Source organism: Lotus japonicus, chromosome 3 (genome assembly GCF_012489685.1).
Source record: "Lotus japonicus ecotype B-129 chromosome 3, LjGifu_v1.2".
Classification (NCBI taxonomy): Eukaryota; Viridiplantae; Streptophyta; class Magnoliopsida; order Fabales; family Fabaceae; genus Lotus; species Lotus japonicus.
Window position 1 is genome coordinate 33,171,831 of NC_080043.1, and position 21,410 is coordinate 33,193,240.

Here is a 21,410-nt window from a genome sequence, read left to right on the forward strand (position 1 = left end):
TATTACTCCAAGGCAAGCACACTTAACCATGAAATTTTTATGAGTCGGACTCCCGAAAAAAAGATGCATCTTGTTGTCATGAGTAGTACCAATCAAATCTTTTATGTCTTTCTCAATTGTATAGTCTCATTTTTTTTTGCAAGATAAAAAGGATTATATATTAAATAGAGGAGCACCAAAGACTCCTGAACAATACAACTTATCCAAACTGGCAAAAACCCAGCGTACAAAACATTGTAGCTTGTACGCTCTTAATATAAAAGGCTACGCCTACACTATGCTAGAATGCCATAAAAGCAGAATAAAAGCAACAATCAAAACATCTACGGTACGAAGAAAAAAAACTACAAGATAGATGCTCCTAGGGGCATAGATAGCAGCAGCACTCCAGATGTTAGAAGCCAAAACTTGTCCAGCAGTAAGCAAAAAAGTCTGAAATCAAAGTTCCTGAAAACTGCAAAAACACAATTAGCTTGGTAACTCTTCTGGTCTAGAAAATAATGCCCACAGTGGAGACAAGCGGTTTTTTTTTTTTTTGGTCAATAGAAGAATTTTCATTCCATGTGGGTTGAACCCAGAACAAATACAAGGCAAGGCCCAAAACAAACAGCTAATGTGGCGTAGCTAAACAATATGACAAAAAACACGTAGCTCGCTTAGCTGTCTCGGGTAGACACATACACCGAGTAAAAAGCCAAAAGATAGAGTCAAAAGCAAAAGGCTCTGCAAGAGAGAAACACCTAATAGCTTCTAGGGACAGGTACCTTAAGTACAATAACTAAAGCATGTGTTCCTTTTCTTGAAATAGACCAAAGAAAGTTCACAAGGAAACCAGATCCATAAAGCTAACATCTGGTACTCAAGGAGAACCCGTGAGGGAAAATAAACTTGAGTGGAAAATCAGTTCTTTGGCTAGAGAGCTACTAAGAATTCTGATCCTTGTTTAACAAATGGTGTAATTCAGGAGGAGGATTCCACAGCCATAAAGGTGGGAGATTGGCAGATCCTGCAAGCTGGGCAACAGTGTGGGCTACAGCGTTTCCCTCTCTGGGAGTCCAGGTAAAAAACCAGAATGGAAATCTTCTCTTCCAAGTAGAAATGTCATGCAAAATATTTGAGATTTCTTTGATCTGTCTTTGACCATTGCAGGCTTCTATCAGGGATAAACAATCAGATTCAAAATGGACCTTTTGCAGTACAACCTTCTTTTCCGTGCCCATATGCTTCACCGTTCGCTTCCCTGAAGATGTAAGAAACAATAATACACTCCAACTCACCCATCCAATTGTATAGTCTCATACCTATCCAGTCTCAGAATACCTCTTGCTCGAATGCAAGATCGGTTCATTCATGTGACCCTCTGCCTAGAAGCCTTCCAGGAGCCACTCCTTGTCCGTGCCTCACTGCACCAGCGATAACTCCCCGCCCTCGTCGAGCCCGGGTGTCACATTCATCTTTGAATTGAAACCAAGATCTGTCTCACCCCTTATGAGACTTGGGCCTATTTCTTTATTACTAGAATTCATAGATCTTGTTATCACTTAAAGACTGTAGAGGCATTCAGATCCAATTTTGAGGGAGGTTTTGCTGAATCTTGAGCTATGCAATTGTTGAGAATTCAAGTGTAGAGTTGGAGTCCCACATTTGTTAAGTTTGGATGAGGAGAAGACTTTATAAGAGATGTGACCCATAAACCTAATGCCTTAAGATTTTGGGTTAAGATGTGGCGTCGATATCTTTTGGTTTCTTGCTTCTCGACTCATGGGCTCCCTTGTCTCCCCCCAACAAGTGGTATCAGAGTCGATGGTTCGTGGGACCAAGGTAACGACTCCTTGTGTCGAAAGTATTCCTAGTAGTGTGGCTAGGCGGCGAGTTTCGTTGAGCAGCGAACGACGGTACAAGGGTGGATAACTTCCGCAGAGGGGAGCCATGATAATGTGGTGGTTACTCGCACTTGAGGGGGAGATTGTTGAGAATTCAAGTTCGAAGTTGGAGTCCCACATTGGTTAAGTTTGGGTGAGGAGAAGACTTTATGAGAGATGTGATCCATAAACCTAATGCCTTAAGGTTTTGGGTTAAGATGTGGCGTCGATATCTCTTGGTGTCTTGCTCCTCAGCCCATGAGCTCCCCTATCTCTCACAACAACAATCGTGTGTGCAAATTTGTTCCTAGATCTTGTCACCTAGATAAAACCCCAATATCTTATATCCCTTACAATTTGTTCAATTTCTCCTTTTTGTTCATTTCCTTTACAAGCTTCTATTACTTCTAACTTGTCTGATTCAAAAGTCTGTTACCAAAAGTGACATTTTTCATCTCCATGTATCCCCTTATTAGTTAGCTTTGCTAGGATATTCTCCAGTCATATAGAGAAAGTTAGAGTATTTTCCTTTCTCGAGTTTGCTTGTAGGAGACTACTAGGACCGGCACAACCACTACCTTCGCTACAACTATCACTACCACTGTCACCACCACCAAAACCAATTGCACCACCACCCTCACCACCACAATCGCCCCATCCACCGCCATTACTTTACCACCACCACTCATCACTACCACCTTCGCCACAACCACCACCTTCGCCACAATCACCACTGTTGTCGTCGCTACCACCTTTTGCACTACCATTGTCGTCACCACAACCCTACAACAATGTGACCACCACCACCACTTCCACCACTTCCACCACTACCTCAACTAACTCCACACCCCCTTACAATTGTCTCCACTACCAACATCACCACTCTACTGCCACTACTCACCACCTACCACCATCACTATCATTGTCGCCACCACCACCACCTCCCGAACTACTACCCTCCACCGCCACTAACACCACCACCATTTCTACCATCACCACTACTCTCCACCACCACTACCTTCCACCAAACATATGATTGTATGAAGTAAATATAGTTGGGCTATTTGCTGGCTGATTTTGTCCTAGTAATTTTGGTAGGGGAATTGGAGGGAACTGCATTTTGCAAGTTTAATTTGTTCTCTAGGTCTCCTTGGAGGTCACACATGTATTTTAGTTTCTTTGTACTCTTTTTTCTTCACTAGGTTTTTTCAAGGGGTGTTTTTGCTGGTAAGGTTTTAATGAGGCAAGTTTCTAAAGTCTGTAGTTCAAGGAGGTGTTGGGTTAAATGATGTAATCTTTTGCATTCTTAGACTTTTTTTTTGTTCTTTCTACTTGTATTGAGTTGAAGTACCCCTTGTACTTCATTTCAATATATATCACATGACTTATAAAAAAATGAAGTAAATACAATATGATTAGTTATGAAGTGTATGACCAAACGACTTATAATAATATTTTTATTAGGCTTTATCCTATCGGGACTAATACTATCAGACTATATACTGTACAACATACCATACGGGCCCTTAGATTTTATATGTAATTAAGACTAGGCATACAATCGGTGGTTTAACATTCAGCTTGGTCACCGACTCGCCTGAGATGCCGAGTCAACGAGTAACTAGTCAGACTAGTGAGTTACTGGTCAGATTGCTTGACTTAGTGTATATTACATTTTTTAATATTTTGGGTATAAGCTAAAATGTGGTTGTCTAAATTATCATAGACAAAGTTTGGGTTAAATCACCATAATCATAGGTGGACCAATAATATTAAAAATAAATAAATAAATAAAAATGAATTCATACTTAAACTTAAAAATATTATCATTTCTATAGTAAAATATTACTTTTTTAAAGGAAATACTCATTATTAACATCTAAGAAAAGACTAATTTACAAATTAAAAATGTGGTAGGTTACAAAATACTCTACTAATATATGTTAGTGTCTATAATGGATCAACAAAACATAGGTTGGCTATGTTGTTATTCCCTTGCCTTCCTTTTGCATGTCCAATATGCAATTTCCACCCACTACAATTAAAACAAAAACAAATATTTTACCTGCGACATTGACTGAGTGATGGCACACCGGTCAAACCAAAATATGGCCGAGTTATATCGATTTTCATTAGTTCACTTGTGTAACCAATCTTATTCGAAACTCAAACCGGTCACGTGATCCAGTCTAAGTAAATTCTCATCTCATGTAAATAAACTTTACACATAATGCATAAACTATACATTTTTAACACATTAGTTCAGAAGTCAGGGATAATTGTATTCACTCCCTAATAGGAGGAAATTAATGATGCTTTTTAATTGGGATCCATGTCCTATATGTTATAAGTGACCGTTCCAGAAAGACATGGGGAAGTAGAGGTTGGAAAAGTCGTCGAAAATAGTGGAGTCATGGTTACCACCATTAGAGGTCATACACTTTGTTTGTAAGAGAAGAAACAAATAGAAAAGAGAGAGTAGAGAAGAGAAAAGTAAAGTAGAGAGAAATAAATGAGAAATATAGTAGATTTAGAGGTTGTTTGGTATAATAAAAAGAGAAGAGAGATAGAGAGGAAAGAATGTTACTTTTTGTGTTTAAAGATAAATTATTTCTAGTATAAAACAATTTCTGACGGTCCGTGAAGGTAATTACTGGCAAAGTGCAACATGGGAATTGAAATGATGATATGTAATGTTATATATTTCAAGACCGCCAGGAAATGACGAAAAATTAGAAAGAAAGAAAAAAGTTAAAATACATGGAGCAGCCCATCTCTCTCTAATTTGGAGAGACCGCTCCTCTATCTCCCTCCTCCCCATTGACCAAACGCACATAGTTCCTCCTTCCCCCTAACTCTCTCTTTGCCATTTCTCTTCACCCAAACCTCCTTCTACTAAACAAAGTGTTAGAGTTTGGGAAAGAGGGAAAAAAGAAGAAGAAGAGAAATAACTAAACCCTAAATCCAAAAGAAAAAGTCATACCAAGAAAAAAAAAGATTTGGATCCCCTCATATGGCTATCTGACATGACCATGTCATGTGAGAGATCTCAACCCTTAATTTGCAATCTAATGGACAAAATTATTTCAATCACAATTTTAATTTTTCTCTCTCCACATATCTATTAATGATTCAGATTTTGTTTATAGGCTAAAAAACACTTTTGACCCCTGATGTTTTAAGTTTTTGCAAATTCTACCCCTACTCTATTTTTGTCGACGGTTCTACCCTCGATGTTTCACAAATGTGCACTGTCTGCCCCTCCGTCACTTTGACGTTAAAAAATTAATGAAATGAGCTTTATTGGCACTAGCAATGCCACCTCAGGATCTACGTGGCATGAAGGAAGAACAAAAGTTATAATATAAATAAAATTGTGTTGCAAAATATAAAAATTATGTATGTAGTTCAACTGGTAAAGGGTTTGTTTTTCCACTTACATGACTTGAGTTTGAATCCCCCTCACCTCTTTCTTCAAGTTCTGATTATAATTAGTGATGTGTCACGCCACGTAGATGCTGATGTGGCATTGCTAGTGTCAACTATGCCTTCCGTTAATTTTTTAACGTCAAACAGACGGAGGGGCAGACAGTGCACATTTGTGAAACATTGAGGGTAGAATTATCGACAAAAATAGAGTAGGGGCAGAATTTGCACAAACTTGAAACATCAGGGGGCCAAAAATGCTTTTTAGCCTAAAATGAATTAAAGGCTGAGACTAGGGGGAAATAGGTCGGGCCGAACCGAGCTTTGCATGGTCTAAGCCTGACTTGCATTCTCTTTTCGTGGCTCAAGTTTGGCTTGTGGCCTATCAATATGCCAAATTTTACGGCTTGGTCTGGCCTTTTCTAAGGCCTGGCCTGACCTACAAGCCTGCTTAAAAGCCTATTTAACAGACAATTATATTAAAAGAATGTCATTAGGCTGGCGGGCTAATAAGCCTTTTATATATCATTGCACTTTCTTTTTAAATAAATATAGACACCTGCATTTCTTGTAAAACGGTGGTGGTGCTTGCGGTTTGGAGGAGAGGTGGACTGAGATCCCTCACATGACCACGTATACAATTTTCTACATAGTAAGATTACCACGTCAGATAATGACCGACCAATTTTTTTTTTTTCAAGGACCAAATCTATTTTTCCATCGCCCTTCAATGGTAAACCCTTATCTGTTTGTGCGACCACCGTTCCATTCGCCATCGGCTGTGACATTGTCGAGGATTCGCAGGCCTCCCCTGTAGCTCTCTCTGGTTTTTCCATTGTGACGCATATGGTAAGATTTTTAAACCAATTTCATCACTGTTTCCATGCATAGTTAACAAGATGTGAAACTGGACTTCATGGAATTGATTTCTTTGGTGATTAAGCTGATTTCCCCTAATTGATTCTAGCATAGTAGCATTTTTGAATATTTTCTTAGGTGTTGTAGTGACCAATTAACCTTATCAACCTCTAGCAGTAACTACAATAGCCAAATAGAAGACAAAAATGCCATTACTTCTTCTGTTGGTTTATTTCCCACAACTTCACCATACTTCTATTCTGATGCCAATTTTGCTTATAATGAGTGTTTATCGAGAATATCTGAAATCTAGAACTAGGCGCCAAAAATATAGAGATTAGCATAAATGTGGTGAGGATTGTCTAGTTACGAATTTGGGACTGGTGTGGCCTAATTCAAGGTTTGCTTGTGGATGATGGTACCTTGTAAACAACTTAATTTACTTGTGAATCTGATATGTTTGTTGATAATTGAAGAAGCAGATAAGTGGTAGGATTTAGAAATATTAGAAGTGGAATGCATGGACTAGTAAAACCGTATGGTTTATTACATTGATGGTTAGTACAACACTTAAGTCTTAGTGTTGCCACACATACATGGTGAGGCACTAATGCCTATTTATAGCTGGAGTCACCGCCTTGATTTTGGCGGTTTATTATATGATACAATTGGATCATTCTAGAGTTTAGAAACATCAAAATAGTCTATGTGCTTTCTATAATAGTGTAGATTTTAAAAGATAATTCTAGAAATTTGCATCAATTCTTAACAATGTTTAACCTCTTACATTTTCCTTCAATGTATACATCTTAGCAAGCTATCTCTATGGTGGAGATTTTGTATGATAATTCGATTAGCTCATTAAGTTAATTCAATCATGTTTCTGGGAAATAACTTTTTGGTATTTAAATTATTTCTGTAGCATAGTCTTTAGGTTGATTCTACTGCTTAAATGAAAATATTCTGTCTGTGCTTTTTCCTTGCTTCAACTTGGGTGTGTGTTAAAAGCTTGCTCCTGTGGATGTTGACATGGCAAGGTTCTTGCTAACAATCAGAAATGTTTATGTGCTCTTATTTTAAATGGTTGAACTCACTGGACAAGTTTTTGAAGTAATAAAGTAAGAAACAATTTTTTTAAAAAGGATATAATTCTTGAAGAAGTCAATTTAATGTGAAGCTTAAAGATTAGGAGGAGTGATTTCATTTGATTAGCTCATAGTTCTGAGTTTATCTAATGCTGGTTATAGGTATTATGATTACATTTACTTGTATAGACTGACTAATTTATTTCCTATATACATTAGACCCCCAAAGTATAAGCAAGATATCACACACACAGAAATGGGGATGATGAGAAGAAAAAGAATATTGTTTTTGTTTCTAATGACCAGATGAGGAATTGGGTGAATGAGATAGAACATTATGCTATTCTGGTCAACATACTGGTCTGGTCAAATCTAAAATCTTGTAGGCCACCTTTGATCTGGGGTCTGTTATGATCGTGAAAGATTAGCAAACCCTAACATTGGTAGTTGCTTTGTTTCTTTGTTGGTTGTATGTTTCTGGCTTCTTTTGATATGAAAATATTATTTTTTGCAAGAGTTAATCGCTTTAATATTTTTTTTCAGTAACACCTAGCAAATTGAAATGAGAGAGTTCTGCTTTGAATTATCTATTTGGTTGGCAGTAATTAGTATGTCTATGAAATTTAACTTTCTCTGTTTTCCTTGGACTTCATGGCATAAGAAAAGTTCACATAGGCGGTTAAAAAGGCATAAAGCCACATAAAAATTAACTTGAACTCTTTGGCATTTAATTTATCTTCTTTTCTACTTTCAGTACTCTATGAAGACCCGGAACTTTAAAATTAGAGCCACATGGAAATTTCATCATCCTAGAGACCAAGTTGGGAACTGAGATCGCTGGAAGAGTTGCCTTAAGCATTTTCACTGTGGTGTGAGAGTGTTGGCGGTTCACAGTCAATGATGTCATGCTCATATCATGGTCACTTCGGGTAATTAACTTCAAATATTTTCATTTTCTATTTGCTTATATATAGTTTCATGAGAATTTCTCAAAACTTATGAAAAAGATGGGAGTGTTTAGGTCACGGGTTCTTAAATTAAGGTCTTGTTTTCTAGTTGTCGGTATGTTTGGATTGACAGAACATAACAGAGCAGAACGAATTGAAATATAATGGAACAGATAGAGCGGAATGAAATGGAATAAAAATCTCATCCCATTGTTTGGGTATTTTATGATAACACGAAACAAAATCACCACTCCCTTATTTGGATAATGGACGGAGCGGAATGAGTTATAACTTTTTTATTCCTATATTACCTTTCTTTAAATAATAAAATTCTCATTAAATTATTAAAATGATTAACAAAATAATTTTTTAGAGGAATTAACAAAATCATTATCCTTGCTAAACTCTCATTATATCTATTTACTCAAATTAAATTATATCCTCATCATTTATCTACAGTAAACTATACTAGTATATGCCAATATTTTTTTATAAAACGTACTGAACATAATAGAACACTATCGAAAAAAGTAAACGAAAAATAAAAGAATGCAACAGTTGGAAAAAAAAATAGTTTGTTGACAAATAAAAGAATATGTATACATTAGTATTAATAATTAAATATGAACAGTATCATTATATTACCTTTCGTAAGCTGTAATGTTTTATTTTTGCTAGATATGTTAAAATAATGTTGGAACTTGGTTGTTTGTGTGAGGGGAGAGAGTAGAGACTCACGGAGAGAGAGTGGGAGAGAGTGGGAGAGACTATTAAGTTAAGGGCTAGAAATCTAGAATTGTAAATTGATAATTTTTATAAGTGTAAAATCTTGATTTCATCCCATACCTTCCAAATTGAGGGAAGCAAAATGATGGAAACCAATCTCATCTCATTTCCATCTCATCCCACCTTTTCATAACATATCCAAACAATAGAACATAAAAATATTTCACTCCATCTCATCTCACCCCACTCCCTGCCACCAATCCAAATATAGCCTAATGATGGCATAGTGTATATTTGACTGTGGATAAATGATGAAGATATAAACTAATTAGAGTAAATAGATATGATGAGATTTTAGCAAGGTAATTATTTTGTTAATTATTTTTGTAGTTTAATGATAATCTTTTATTTTAAAGCAAAGGTAATGTAGGAATTAAAAAGTTATAACTCATTCCGCTCCATCCATTATCCAAAAAGGGGCGTGGTAACTTTAATTTGTTATGTTCCATCATTAAATACCCAAACAATGGGATGAGATTTTTATTCCATTCTGTTCTGCTCCATTATATTTCATTACGTTCCGCTCCGTTATGTTTCATCAATCCAGCCTAAATGTTTGCATAGATTAACACATCACGATAGCAAAATAACAATATAAGGAACAATGGCTGAAAATGGTGGGTGGATGGTTGACCAAAAATATGTATACTGCATGTTTGCACAAACTATATATTAATTAATCAGGTTCTAGTACTTTTTGAGATAAATATGTTGAGATTGATACTTTGAGACACTATTACAACACTAGTAGCAGATTAGGTAGACCATCACAACACGTTCAACAGAGGAATATGTAGCAGCAAATGCTAGGATAAGCTAACTTCAATTTTAGAATTGAGAACTTAATTTTCAAGTATACACTATTTGTTCCCCTTCTTCATGTAACTTTTGTCATGGACATGATTAAAGTTGTATAGTGCAATTTCTCAAACTCAATGGCTTGTGAAATCTTGTGTGCAAACCTTGAGAATAATTCATCCATGATACCTTTGCCAAATGCAGCAGAGTAAAGTGGTTCCACGACGGATCTGAGGGTCTTGGAAATTAACTCTCCTTTAATTTTGGTATCCATGTCATGTGGAAGGTGTCCATCCAAACTTATTTGGATAGTTTTCAGTGTTTGAAGGGTAAAAGATCCTTCTGCCTCAATTATTTGTTTGACTTCCTCCACAGTAGGAATATATATAGGCATATTAAAGCAATCTAATTTAGTCTCTTCAAGCAAACCCTGCATTTATATTAATTTATAGGGAACAATATTAGTTACTACCAAATAGGAATAACATGTTATAAACTACAGAAAAACATTACATTCCAGTTAGTTTCTTGAAAATCTAGTAATAATGGTAATCAAAATTGTATTCGTTGCATACCTCCAAGACCATGTCCTTCAGTACCAACTCAATTAAGTCCTGCGTAGTACCCTTTTCAAATGCAGCATTTTCTCTTCCCAGTAAAGATAGTACCATACTTCCATCAAGTGTTAGTTCGTTCGAACGTGATCGAAGAAATAGATTGAAATCTCTTTGGAATTGCTCAAAATATGCTTTATACACTATTTTAGGACTTTTGATTGTTAAATAAATATGACCCTTGTTCAGTGGTTCTGCCCCTTTAGTCAATTCTTCTGGAGACTGTTCCGGAAAAAGCAATAGACACACACAAATGATATTATTTTGTGCTTTGCTTCACAAACACAACTTTAACAACTTTAATATATATATTAATAAATACCTGCGAGAGCCAATGAAGACTATTCGAAGAATGAAAGAAATCGATGTAATTATTAGGAAAGAGCCTCCCATAGAAGTTCCCTGGAGTTGCATTTATAAAGCATGCTCCAGCTTTGTCTCCCCTATCTTGTATCTTTTGGTAGAAATCAGGAAGTAACTTGAAGATACCATTAAAATCGTTTCCAAAAAGATCACTAAGATAAACTTGGAGTATGGGCACCTCTTGCTTTGAGCCCAATCTAGTTGTGTTGATGACGCTCATTATATCGGACACGACCAGAAGTGAATTTGGTCCTGAAGAGCATCCTAAATCTGCCACTTTCAAATTACTTTTAAAAGTGGTGTGATGCAACAATGTCTTAATACTTTCTTCTAGTATTGACTTCATTTCAAATAACACTTTTCTCTGCAATAAAAAAACTTGGTTACAACAATGACGACGCCAACAATAATAAGCCAAATGTTATCCCATAATCTTAGGGACAGCTGTGATATAAAAAATTCAAAATGATGATCTGTAGGTTATTAGCTGAATCTGTTTTATTTTGGCATTCCTTGAGATTTTCTCTATGGTGTTATGATGTTATAGGGATGCCATTTTAGAAACTGAGGTTTATTTTGAAATTTTTTGGGGTGGTGTTTTGGATGAGATTTTATTGTATAAGGTTGTATATCCGTCATGAGAATGGTTGTTTCTCATGTTCTCTTAATTTTATGAATATAACTCTTGCTTTAAAAAGAATTATTTTTCAATAAAAAATTATATTTTCTATAATTTTTTTACCAGAAGTTCGAGGGAGAGTAGAAGTAGTAACAAGAAGAGAATGCATACAATGGAAAAGTTCAAGGGAGCATATGATTATTGAGTAGGCAGCTGAGGTTCTTTCTCCCTTGAGAAATTAATCCGGTAAGTTAAATATTAATTCGATCTCTTTACTTACTATTGACACCAAAATATTGGCTGATGCAGAATGGTTGTAAACTAATTTAATCGAGTCAAGGTTAGCTCAGAGCAGACAAGTTTATTTTTTATATGCTAAATAATGATATTAATGTGGAGCACAAGGGGTGCCCCATCCGATACAAAGGAAAAACAAAAGTCTAAATAACAAGAAACATCCTACAGAGTTCAAATGAAGTAAAAATCACATACTCTATAAAACTGACACATTTCAACGGGCTTTGCCAACAAATGAGAAGCGTTTTCGGAATCCTTTGAGCTCTACGGCAGCATGCTCCAGATGTGGTTCCGATTCAGAGGATGCCAACCATGTTTTTTGAGGATGCCCTGACTCGCAGAACTTGTGGAGGAGCCTTGGTCCCTTGCTGCCGCGGCTTGACACTCATGGGGACTTTGGAGCTTGGTTTGATATGCTTCTGTCACGTTGCAGCAATATTCTTCCCTTCGCAGTTTTATGGTGGGCTTGGAAGTGGCGCAATGAGTCTGTGCTAGGCACAAACTCATGGCCACTGCAGTATGTCCTAAGGCAGATTATAGTGGATGCTCAGAGCTGGAATCGGTGGCCTAACGCAGCGCCGATTAGGCGTGTGGAACCAACGCCAGCACCCTTGGTGGCGAATGAAGTGCAGCTGCACGTAGATGGAAGCTGGAATCCTGCTGCTCAGCGCATGGGCTACGAGGCTTTTCTTCAAGACTCGAATGAAAACTGGCTATCTGGAGTGTCTGCAAGCATGGGTACGGGGTCGTCGTTTCTTGTTGAGTTATTAGCAATGGAGCACGGGCTCCTCCATGCTTGGAGTCTTGGTCACCGAGCTGTTCTTTGTATGGCAGATTGCAGGCAAGCTGGGGATATTGTGCAGCAGGAAGGAGATGTTTCCAGTTATTGGGAGAAGGATGCTATCGTAAGGCTCAGAGCTTTACTGAGCAGAAACTGGCATGTGAGGCTTGTATGGATCCCTCGTGAGAAGAACTCTGCTGCAGATACTATGGCTCGGCAAGCAGTGCGTGACGGAGCAGGGCATCGTGTTTGAGCCCAACCTCCTTTGGGTGTTTTGACAGCATTGTATGCTGATAGTTTAGTGTAGCCCTTGTTTTATTTTTCCTATGTAACCAAAAAAAGTATACACTAACACTGACTATCCCTGTAACTTATGAATTGCCAGCTAGAGCTCAATTTTGAGAATGTAGCTGATGAAGTGGGGAGCCGAAAGTGACAAGCTTTGCGTACGAAATTGGACAAGAGCTCAATTTTTAGAATGTAGCCGATGAAGTGGGGAGCCGAAGAGACAAGCTTTGCGTACGAAATTGGACAAGATATCTTTCCAAGACTTAGGATAATCTATAAATTCATAATATCTATTTAAAATCTTAAGTTATAACATGTTGAAAATTGGAAATGAATTCATCCTTAATATTACGAATAATTGTTATAGGGTGGAATCAGTTGATGCTTATAGAAGACCAAGTCTTCAAGCTGACTAGCACAAAGAAGACATGAGCTAAGCCACGAGTTAGGGGCAGTTTGTTTCAAGTCATTTACACACATTTTTGGAAATATGAAGGTCGAGAATGAATATTTTGACGTTTGTTACAAGGTTGAAAATTTACTCCTCGGTATAACTCATTTCCTGGTAAAAGGTAATTGTCATTATTCCCTTTAATTCATTCCCATTAAATGAGTTGGAATCTTGTATTCCCATGGGAAACTGAGTTATTCTAAACATAACTTCCACTCCTCTCATATTCTAACATATTTTATTTTTCTATTTTTAAGTTTCAAAAATTTTTAAATTAAATAAAATTTAAAAATATTCCGGGATGTGATTCTTGGGAATCTGATCTTTAACCTTAAAACAAACTACACCAAGTTTGCTAGGGTTCACCATATTAATAGGAGATATGTTCATTTGTAAAAGACCAACCAATCAACATCAATACAAGTTACAAATTTATTTTTATTCTTTTATTTTGCTTTCCTTTACTTTTCAGCTTTGATTTACCTTTGAATCCCTTAAAGTTAAGCTTTTATTACTTTACCTTCTATCTTAGTTTCCAAGTCGTTCATCTTTCAGTTCTCAATATAATGGCTAATTAAATGCTATTTGAAGTGTCTTACAAATCAACATTAAAGAATACAGTCCATTTCTCAAGCGATCACTCGGATTACGAAATCATTACGTTTATTTATCAACAGACTCATCACTACTAATCTCTAATTAATTTATTTGAACCAATACTTACCGATAAAAGATTAAGGTTGCCTCTGATAGTAAAATATGAGGTTGTCTAAATGACTCATGATAAAGTTTGGGTTAAATAACTCATTATCCAATCACATTGGAGATAAGTGAGTTGAAATTTCTATATTTTATTTATTAATTTATTTCCAACTCATTTATCTCCAATGTGATGGGATGATGTGTTATTTAATCCAAACTTTATCATGGGTCATTTAGACAACCCGTAAAATATATATCAAGTTTTTATGTGGCATTAGTACGTATGACATTAAAGACTTGAAACCTAAGTGAATCAACAGAATATATACAGAAGAAATAGACGAGGATATTATCTAGATTCATTTTTATTGTAATGCATCTAAATGCAATTATATTTAAGATGCTCTGAGAAAGAAAGTACTTGAAGTGTGGAGTTGTTTGCATAGCTTGCTTCTCCTACTCCAGTATTCATGTGAAGAACTTGTTTCGTTGACATCGGAATTGAACACAAATACTGCACAAGACAATGTCATAACTACTGTTAAGGTGGGCATCAACATTTAATTTGAGATTTGAAATCTTGGAGACAGATTTCATAAATTTCAAACAGCATCAAGCTCGGAATTTCTTGCAAAAATGAGAACCGAAAATTTCCCATATCATTAGGGTAGAAATTCCAGAAAATTATAGAAAATAATAATAAAGTGCTCCGTATAGAACAGCAAGTAAAAATTATAACAGCAAGGTTACCTCTCGGTCAGATTAACAAGTGGAAACACTTGATGATGTATTTTTCAGATAGAGGATGCAATAACAAAGAACACAGCTTTGTCAATGAAATGCTAATAAATACAATGTGAAAATATATATCTTGGTTGATAGAGTTAAAATTGGCAGCTTATTATCAACTACTATTGTATAAAACACCTTGAGAGTTGTACTTTGGTATAATTAAATGAAAGATGCCTTAGTTAAGATACCTTGTTTTTTTTAATAAGTACTACAAACTAATAGGTGAAAGATTAGGCATTTTATATATGTAAAGATTAGGCATAACTGTAGATATAATATTAATGTAAAAGTTCAGAACTACACTGACAACAACTAATAGGTGAAAGACAAGACTAAAAACAAGTTGGGGCACTGATAAGAATTATTAAAATGATAATCTTGCGTATTAAATGAATGGTTAATTATAATTATGTCATCATCAAGACAAACACCGATCTTTTTTTTTTCTCCCACCATTCACCATGTGAACCACTGCCAATTGGTCAACAGTTTTGCAATTGTCACTAGAAAGCTCATAGTAGATGGTCTGATATGGGCGAACTGAACTATCATGTAATTGGGCTAATTACTATTTTGTACTTAATGGGCCGGGTCACCCATGGTCCATCCGGACTAAACCCAAGTTATAAATAAAGGCACCACCCAAGCAGTGGAGGGACTCATCATTTCACGCAATTTTCCTAGTTTTCATTTACTTCGCTTGCTCTCAGTTTGATTAGCCCACGTCTAAGGTTCCATACCGGAACATTGGCGCCCACCGTGGGGCCGAAGGATACTTTCCTAGGCTTCGTTTTTCACCGCGATGGTGACTTGATCCGGGGCGAACGAAGAGAGGAATCACGTTCAACAAAATGATGTTCCTCCCGATGTTCTTCAGCGGATCATGGATGATCTCAATGAACTTCATCAACACAATTAACAGTTACAAAATCAACTTACTGATCTCAATCAGACTCAGGGGTTACGAGAGGGCGATCGAAGAATGGCTGAGACGGTGGTGGACTTTCAACCTTTCACAGAGGAAATAGCGAACACCGCCGTCCCAGATAATTTGAAGACGTTAAAGCTTGATTCTTATTATGGCGACTCGGATCCAAAGGACCATTTAGTGTATTTTAACACAAAAATGGTTATTGTAGGCGCGTCAGATGCGTTGAAGTGCAAAATGCTGCCATCAACTTTCAAGAAGTCAGCGATGATTTGGTTTACAACTTTGCCTTCAAGGTCAATTGTCAATTTCACGGAGTTATCTACAAAGTTCTTGTCTCAATTTTCTACCAGTCATGCACAAAAGGTGACTCCGGCGACATTATTCAATGTTCGTCAAGGACCAAATGAGACTTTGCAGTATTACATGGGGCGTTTCAATCAATTATCTGTTCATTTGGAGGATAAAATGCCGGAAATCTGCATTGCAGCTTTTGAATTGGGTTTGAAGTCGGGTGGCTTAAACGGCAATTTAAGTAGAAAACCTGTGGAGACAATGGCGCATTTACGCGAAAGGGTGCAAGGATACATCAGGGAGGAGCAGAGCGATCAGATAAAAAACAACCGCCCAAATGCAGCGGTTACAGGGCAGAAACAGCAGTTGGAGGCGAAGAAGGGAGCGGTTGCGGATCAATATTCGAAGGGATGGACTGAACGTGGCAACGCGGGGTATAACAATCGCAACCGTTATGACGGCCGATTTGATAACCGTTCTAATTTCAAAAATCGTGCTCAGCCATATGGAGTGCGTGGGCCTGGACATTCAATGACGTGGACCCGGAATCAAAATGATCGTGCAGTACCTTTGGCGGTTAATTTGACTGAAGCTTTACACAAGTGTCTGGCGGCGAACGTTATCCGTTTTCCGCGGCAGCCAAAGCCGTCAACAGGTTATGTGGATAAGAAGAAGTGGTGTGAGTATCATAGGATCTCGAGACATAATACTGATGATTGTTTCACTTTGAAGAAGGAGATAGATAAATTGGTAAAGGCTGGGTGTATGAAACAGCTTGAAGGATGAAGCAATTCAGACGAAGCAGGAACTTCAACAAGGCGAACCGAAGATGGAAAAGAGGTTGAGAGTGATGGTCAAAACAGACAATCAGAAGGGAAAGCGAAGGGGCGGATTCATTCTATTTTTGGTGGATTTCGCGGTGGAGGAATGACTAATTCAGCTCGTAAGAGGTACGTCCATTCCATTAATGCTGTTTATTCTAACGATTGGGGAAGTTGGGCAACCAATCAACCCGATATAACTTTTACTGTGCGAGATTTTGAGGGAGTTCAACCTCATGAAGACGATCCAATTGTTGTAATGCTGAGAATTGCTGATTACGAAATTGAGAGGGTACTTCTGGATCAAGAAAGCTCGGCGGATTTGATTTATGGTGATGCTTTTGAAAAATTGGGGCTAACTGAATCTGACTTGTTGCCTTATGATGACTCTTTAGTGAGTTTTTCTGGAGAAAAAGTATTTGTTCGAGGTTATGTGGAGCTGAAGACTGTCTTTGGAGAAGGGAAAAATGCGGAGACATTTGCTATTAAGTTTTTGGTAGTAAAATGTACTTCGCCGTATAATGTACTCATTGGGAGACCATCACTAAACAGATTGGGGGCGATCATTTCTACACGACACTTAACAGCTAAGTATCCGTTGAGCAAAGGAGGAGTTGGAGTTTTAAAGGCTGACCAAATGGTTGGAAGAAAGTGTTATTCAGAAAGTTTCAAGCAGTATGGACATATGGGAAAGAAGGCAGTGAAAGAGGGGCATCGAGTATATGAGGTGAATGTAGATCAAGCAGACATTAGTTTGGATCCTCGTGATGGATTCATTGAGCACAAGATGACATCAGAGGAGGAAACTAAGGCGATCCAGATTGGTGAGCGAAATTTGAAAGTTGGTGTCAATTTAACTACAAGTCAAGAGAACAGGTTGGTAGAGTTGTTATCTGAGAATATGGATTTGTTTGCATGGAGTGCAAAGGATCTACCAGGAATCGATCCGGATTTTATTTGTCACAAATTGGCTTTAAATCCCAGGGCGAAACCTATCGTTCAATTCAAAAGGAAGATGGGCGAAGAGAAGGTAGAGGTAGTGAAGGTGGAAACCAACAAGTTACTGGAAGCTGGATTCATTAGGGAGGTTAAGTATCCAACATGGTTGGCGAATGTAGTAATGGTGAAGAAGGCTAATGGAAAATGGCGAATGTGCACAGATTATACAGATTTAAAGAAGCATTGTCCTAAGGATTCATATCCTTTACCGAATATTGATAAGCTTGTGGACAGGGCGTTTGGATTCGGAATGCTTAGCCTCATGGATGCATATTCATGGTATCATCAGATAAGAATGTATCAGCCAGACGAAGAGAAGACAGCTTTTATGACAAATCAGGCGAACTATTGCTATCAGACTATGCCGTTTGGGCTGAAGAATGCTGGAGCAACATACCAGAGGTTGATGGATAAGGTGTTTGACAAGCAGGTGGGGCGGAACATGGAGATTTATGTAGATGACATGGTGGTCAAGTCAGAGGAAATGATGGCACACTGTTTTGATCTCGAAGAGGTGTTTGGCGAGCTAAGGAAGCACAACATGAGACTTAACCCAGAAAAATGTTCGTTTGGGATTCAAAGCGGGAAGTTCTTGGGCTTCATGATCACAAAGAGAGGAATTGAGGCAAATCCTGATAAGTGTAAGGCGATATTAGACATGCAGAGTCCAACCTCAGTTAAGGAGGTGCAGAAATTAACGGGAAGGATAGCAGCTTTGTCCAGGTTTCTTCTGTGTTCTGGAGAAAAATGTGGGCGCCAATGTTCCGGTATGGAACCTTAGACGTGGGCTAATCAAATTGAGAGCAAGCGAAGTAAATGAAAACTAGGAAAATTGCGTGAAATGATAGGTCCCTCCACCGCTTGGGTGGTGCCTTTATTTATAACTTGGGTTTTTAGTCCGGATGGACCATGGGTGACCCGGCCCATTAAGTACAAAATAGTAGTTAGCCCAATTACATGATAGTTCAGTTCGCCCATATCAGACCACAAGCCCACAAGACACTAAGGCTTAAAATAAGGCGAAAGTGTCTTTATGAAGCCCACAGTTGCTAAATTGCTCATCCTTTAAACAAAATGCAAATAAACGGGCGGACAGACTAAATTTACAGGAAATTTACATACAAAATAAATAGTGATCGCATTAATCCGCCTCTTCTCTTATCTCTTTTTGATGTATGAACCAGGCTGTCAAGTCCACTCAGCTGTCATTTCATTTACACTTACCGTGTCGAATTTCAAAATCATCATTACTTCCCCTGTCATAAATATATCCACAAAATATCCTGCATAAATCTAGGAACTTGGAGCTGCAGTTTGGCGTTATCAAGTTCCACTAACACAATCATTACGAAAGAAATAAATATAATTGAAATCATAAACAAAATCCACATATGAACACTCACACCCTTTCCTAAAGTAATTGTACCGATATACCCTCTCTGAATCGTGGAAATTGAATTCACTCTTTCAAACCTCCTCTCTTCCGGACCGATATGCCCTTTCAAATTCAAATCTTCAACAGTCACCTCCTTTCACATTCAAAACCTTTTCAGACCAACACGTCACTTCCATCCAATCGTCACCATGCGCATTAAATGCACGCGTGAAATCACGCGATTGCTCATCCTTTAACTCACCCTTTCATCTTCGTCCCCTTTTCTATATAAAGTCCCCTATTTTCACTTTACCCTTACTTGTGCTTTCTCTTTTCACCATATACCAGACCAAAAAATTTAACTTTGTTGCTTCCTCACCCTTGGAACTCCACCGTTGCATCCCGGAATTCCCTAGTTCAGAACTTACTCAAGTCCCATTCCTCTAAGGTAACTCTCTTCCCTCTTTTCTTTTATGGAATTCCTGCATCCTACTCTTGCTTTCAACATTGTGTATGAAAAGTCTGCGTCTTTTAACCCAGAAATCTCTAGTTTGAATAACCCAGAACTCACCCCTAAACTCCTTCTTCATCTCATCTCATACCTCTAAAATTTCATTTTCAGGATCAGAAAAATGGCTACTAAACGTACTCGTAGAGAAACCTCCACTCCTAGTGCTCCAACCTCCGCGGACTCTCTATGGGTCTCCAGTAAAATCAAAAAACAATTTTCTAAAATTTGTACCCCAAAAGCTGTCATAGATTTAATTACCAAATATAACTTTCGAAAAGATGGCCTAGATGCCCACCTGGATATACTTCCCTGTTCCCCTGACGAACCATGTTGCTTTGGACAACCAGACAACCAAGGGCGAAACTTCACTTACCTCTTTGAAAGCCTATTTTTCCGATTTGAAGTACGAACTCTCATTTTCTGATTTCACCTGTTCTATTCTAACCCTGCTAAACGTAGCCCCTACCCAACTTCATGGTAATGCATGGGCTTACCTGAAAGCCTTTGAAATCCTCTGCCTGACCTTAGGCATCGAACCCACTAGCAACAAATTCTTTTATTTTTTTGAAACCTGTGGGCGCAACGTTAGGGGCGAATATGTTTCGCTCGCTACTGCTAGGGGCTTGGGGCTGTTTACCCTTTTCAAAAGTCATTACAAACATTTCAAAGGAAAGTTTTTCAAACTCCGTGAGTCTGATCGGTGTAAGGATATATTCTACTTCGATGATGGAAGCCCTCGATTCCCTTTTTATTGGACGAACCAATATGAGGTAATCATCAAAATTCCTGATGATGCATTGACGCCTGAGGAATCAGCAGTCAACTAGAATATATCCTTACATCGAAGTAGAATATATCCTTACACCGATCAGACTCACGGAGTTTGAAAAACTTTCCTTTGAAATGTTTGTAATGACTTTTGAAAAGGGTAAACAGCCCCAAGCCCCTAGCAGTAGCGAGCGAAACATATTCGCCCCTAACGTTGCGCCCACAGGTTTCAAAAAAATAAAAGAATTTGTTGCTAGTGGGTTCGATGCCTAAGGTCAGGCAGAGGATTTCAAAGGCTTTCAGGTAAGCCCATGCATTACCATGAAGTTGGGTAGGGGCTACGTTTAGCAGGGTTAGAATAGAACAGGTGAAATCAGAAAATGAGAGTTCGTACTTCAAATCGGAAAAATAGGCTTTCAAAGAGGTAAGTGAAGTTTCGCCCTTGGTTGTCTGGTTGTCCAAAGCAACATGGTTCGTCAGGGGAACAGGGAAGTATATCCAGGTGGGCATCTAGGCCATCTTTTCGAAAGTTATATTTGGTAATTAAATCTATGACAGCTTTTGGGGTACAAATTTTAGAAAATTGTTTTTTGATTTTACTGGAGACCCATAGAGAGTCCGCGGAGGTTGGAGCACTAGGAGTGGAGGTTTCTCTACGAGTACGTTTAGTAGCCATTTTTCTGATCCTGAAAATGAAATTTTAGAGGTATGAGATGAGATGAAGAAGGAGTTTAGGGGTGAGTTCTGGGTTATTCAAACTAGAGATTTCTGGGTTAAAAGACGCAGACTTTTCATACACAATGTTGAAAGCAAGAGTAGGATGCAGGAATTCCATAAAAGAAAAGAGGGAAGAGAGTTACCTTAGAGGAATGGGACTTGAGTAAGTTCTGAACTAGGGAATTCCAGGATGCAACGGTGGAGTTCCAAGGGTGAGGAAGCAAGAGGAAGCAACAAAGTTAAATTTTTTGGTTTGGTATATGGTGAAAAGAGAAAGCACAAGTAAGGGTAAAGTGAAAATAGGGGACTTTATATAGAAAAGGGGACG

The 21,410-nt window shown here is 37.9% G+C and overlaps 1 protein-coding gene and 1 long non-coding RNA gene across 3 annotated transcripts; one reads left to right on the forward strand and one right to left on the reverse strand.

The window, feature by feature from the left end:
• The first annotated feature begins 845 nt into the window (after nucleotides 1-845).
• Nucleotides 846-2,227, forward strand: LOC130742630 (uncharacterized). Its single transcript, XR_009021233.1, has 2 exons — nucleotides 846-1,059; nucleotides 1,150-2,227. It is a non-coding gene; the product is annotated as an uncharacterized LOC130742630 (long non-coding RNA).
• Nucleotides 2,228-9,606: 7,379 nt separating this feature from the next.
• Nucleotides 9,607-14,778, reverse strand: LOC130749477 (probable jasmonic acid carboxyl methyltransferase 2). 2 transcript variants are annotated; one of them, XM_057602845.1, is made up of 5 exons: nucleotides 14,628-14,778; nucleotides 14,299-14,391; nucleotides 10,699-11,103; nucleotides 10,338-10,598; nucleotides 9,607-10,192 (listed from the first exon to the last, which is right to left on the reverse strand). In XM_057602845.1, exons 2-5 carry the CDS (start codon nucleotides 14,371-14,373, stop codon nucleotides 9,842-9,844), a joined length of 1,092 nt encoding a protein of 363 aa, XP_057458828.1. In that variant the 5' UTR covers nucleotides 14,374-14,391; nucleotides 14,628-14,778; the 3' UTR covers nucleotides 9,607-9,841. The 2 variants fall into 2 exon arrangements, with proteins under 2 accessions (XP_057458828.1, XP_057458829.1); XM_057602846.1 differs by lacking the exons at nucleotides 14,299-14,391; nucleotides 14,628-14,778 and adding an exon at nucleotides 11,851-11,984.
• Nucleotides 14,779-21,410: the final 6,632 nt, after the last annotated feature.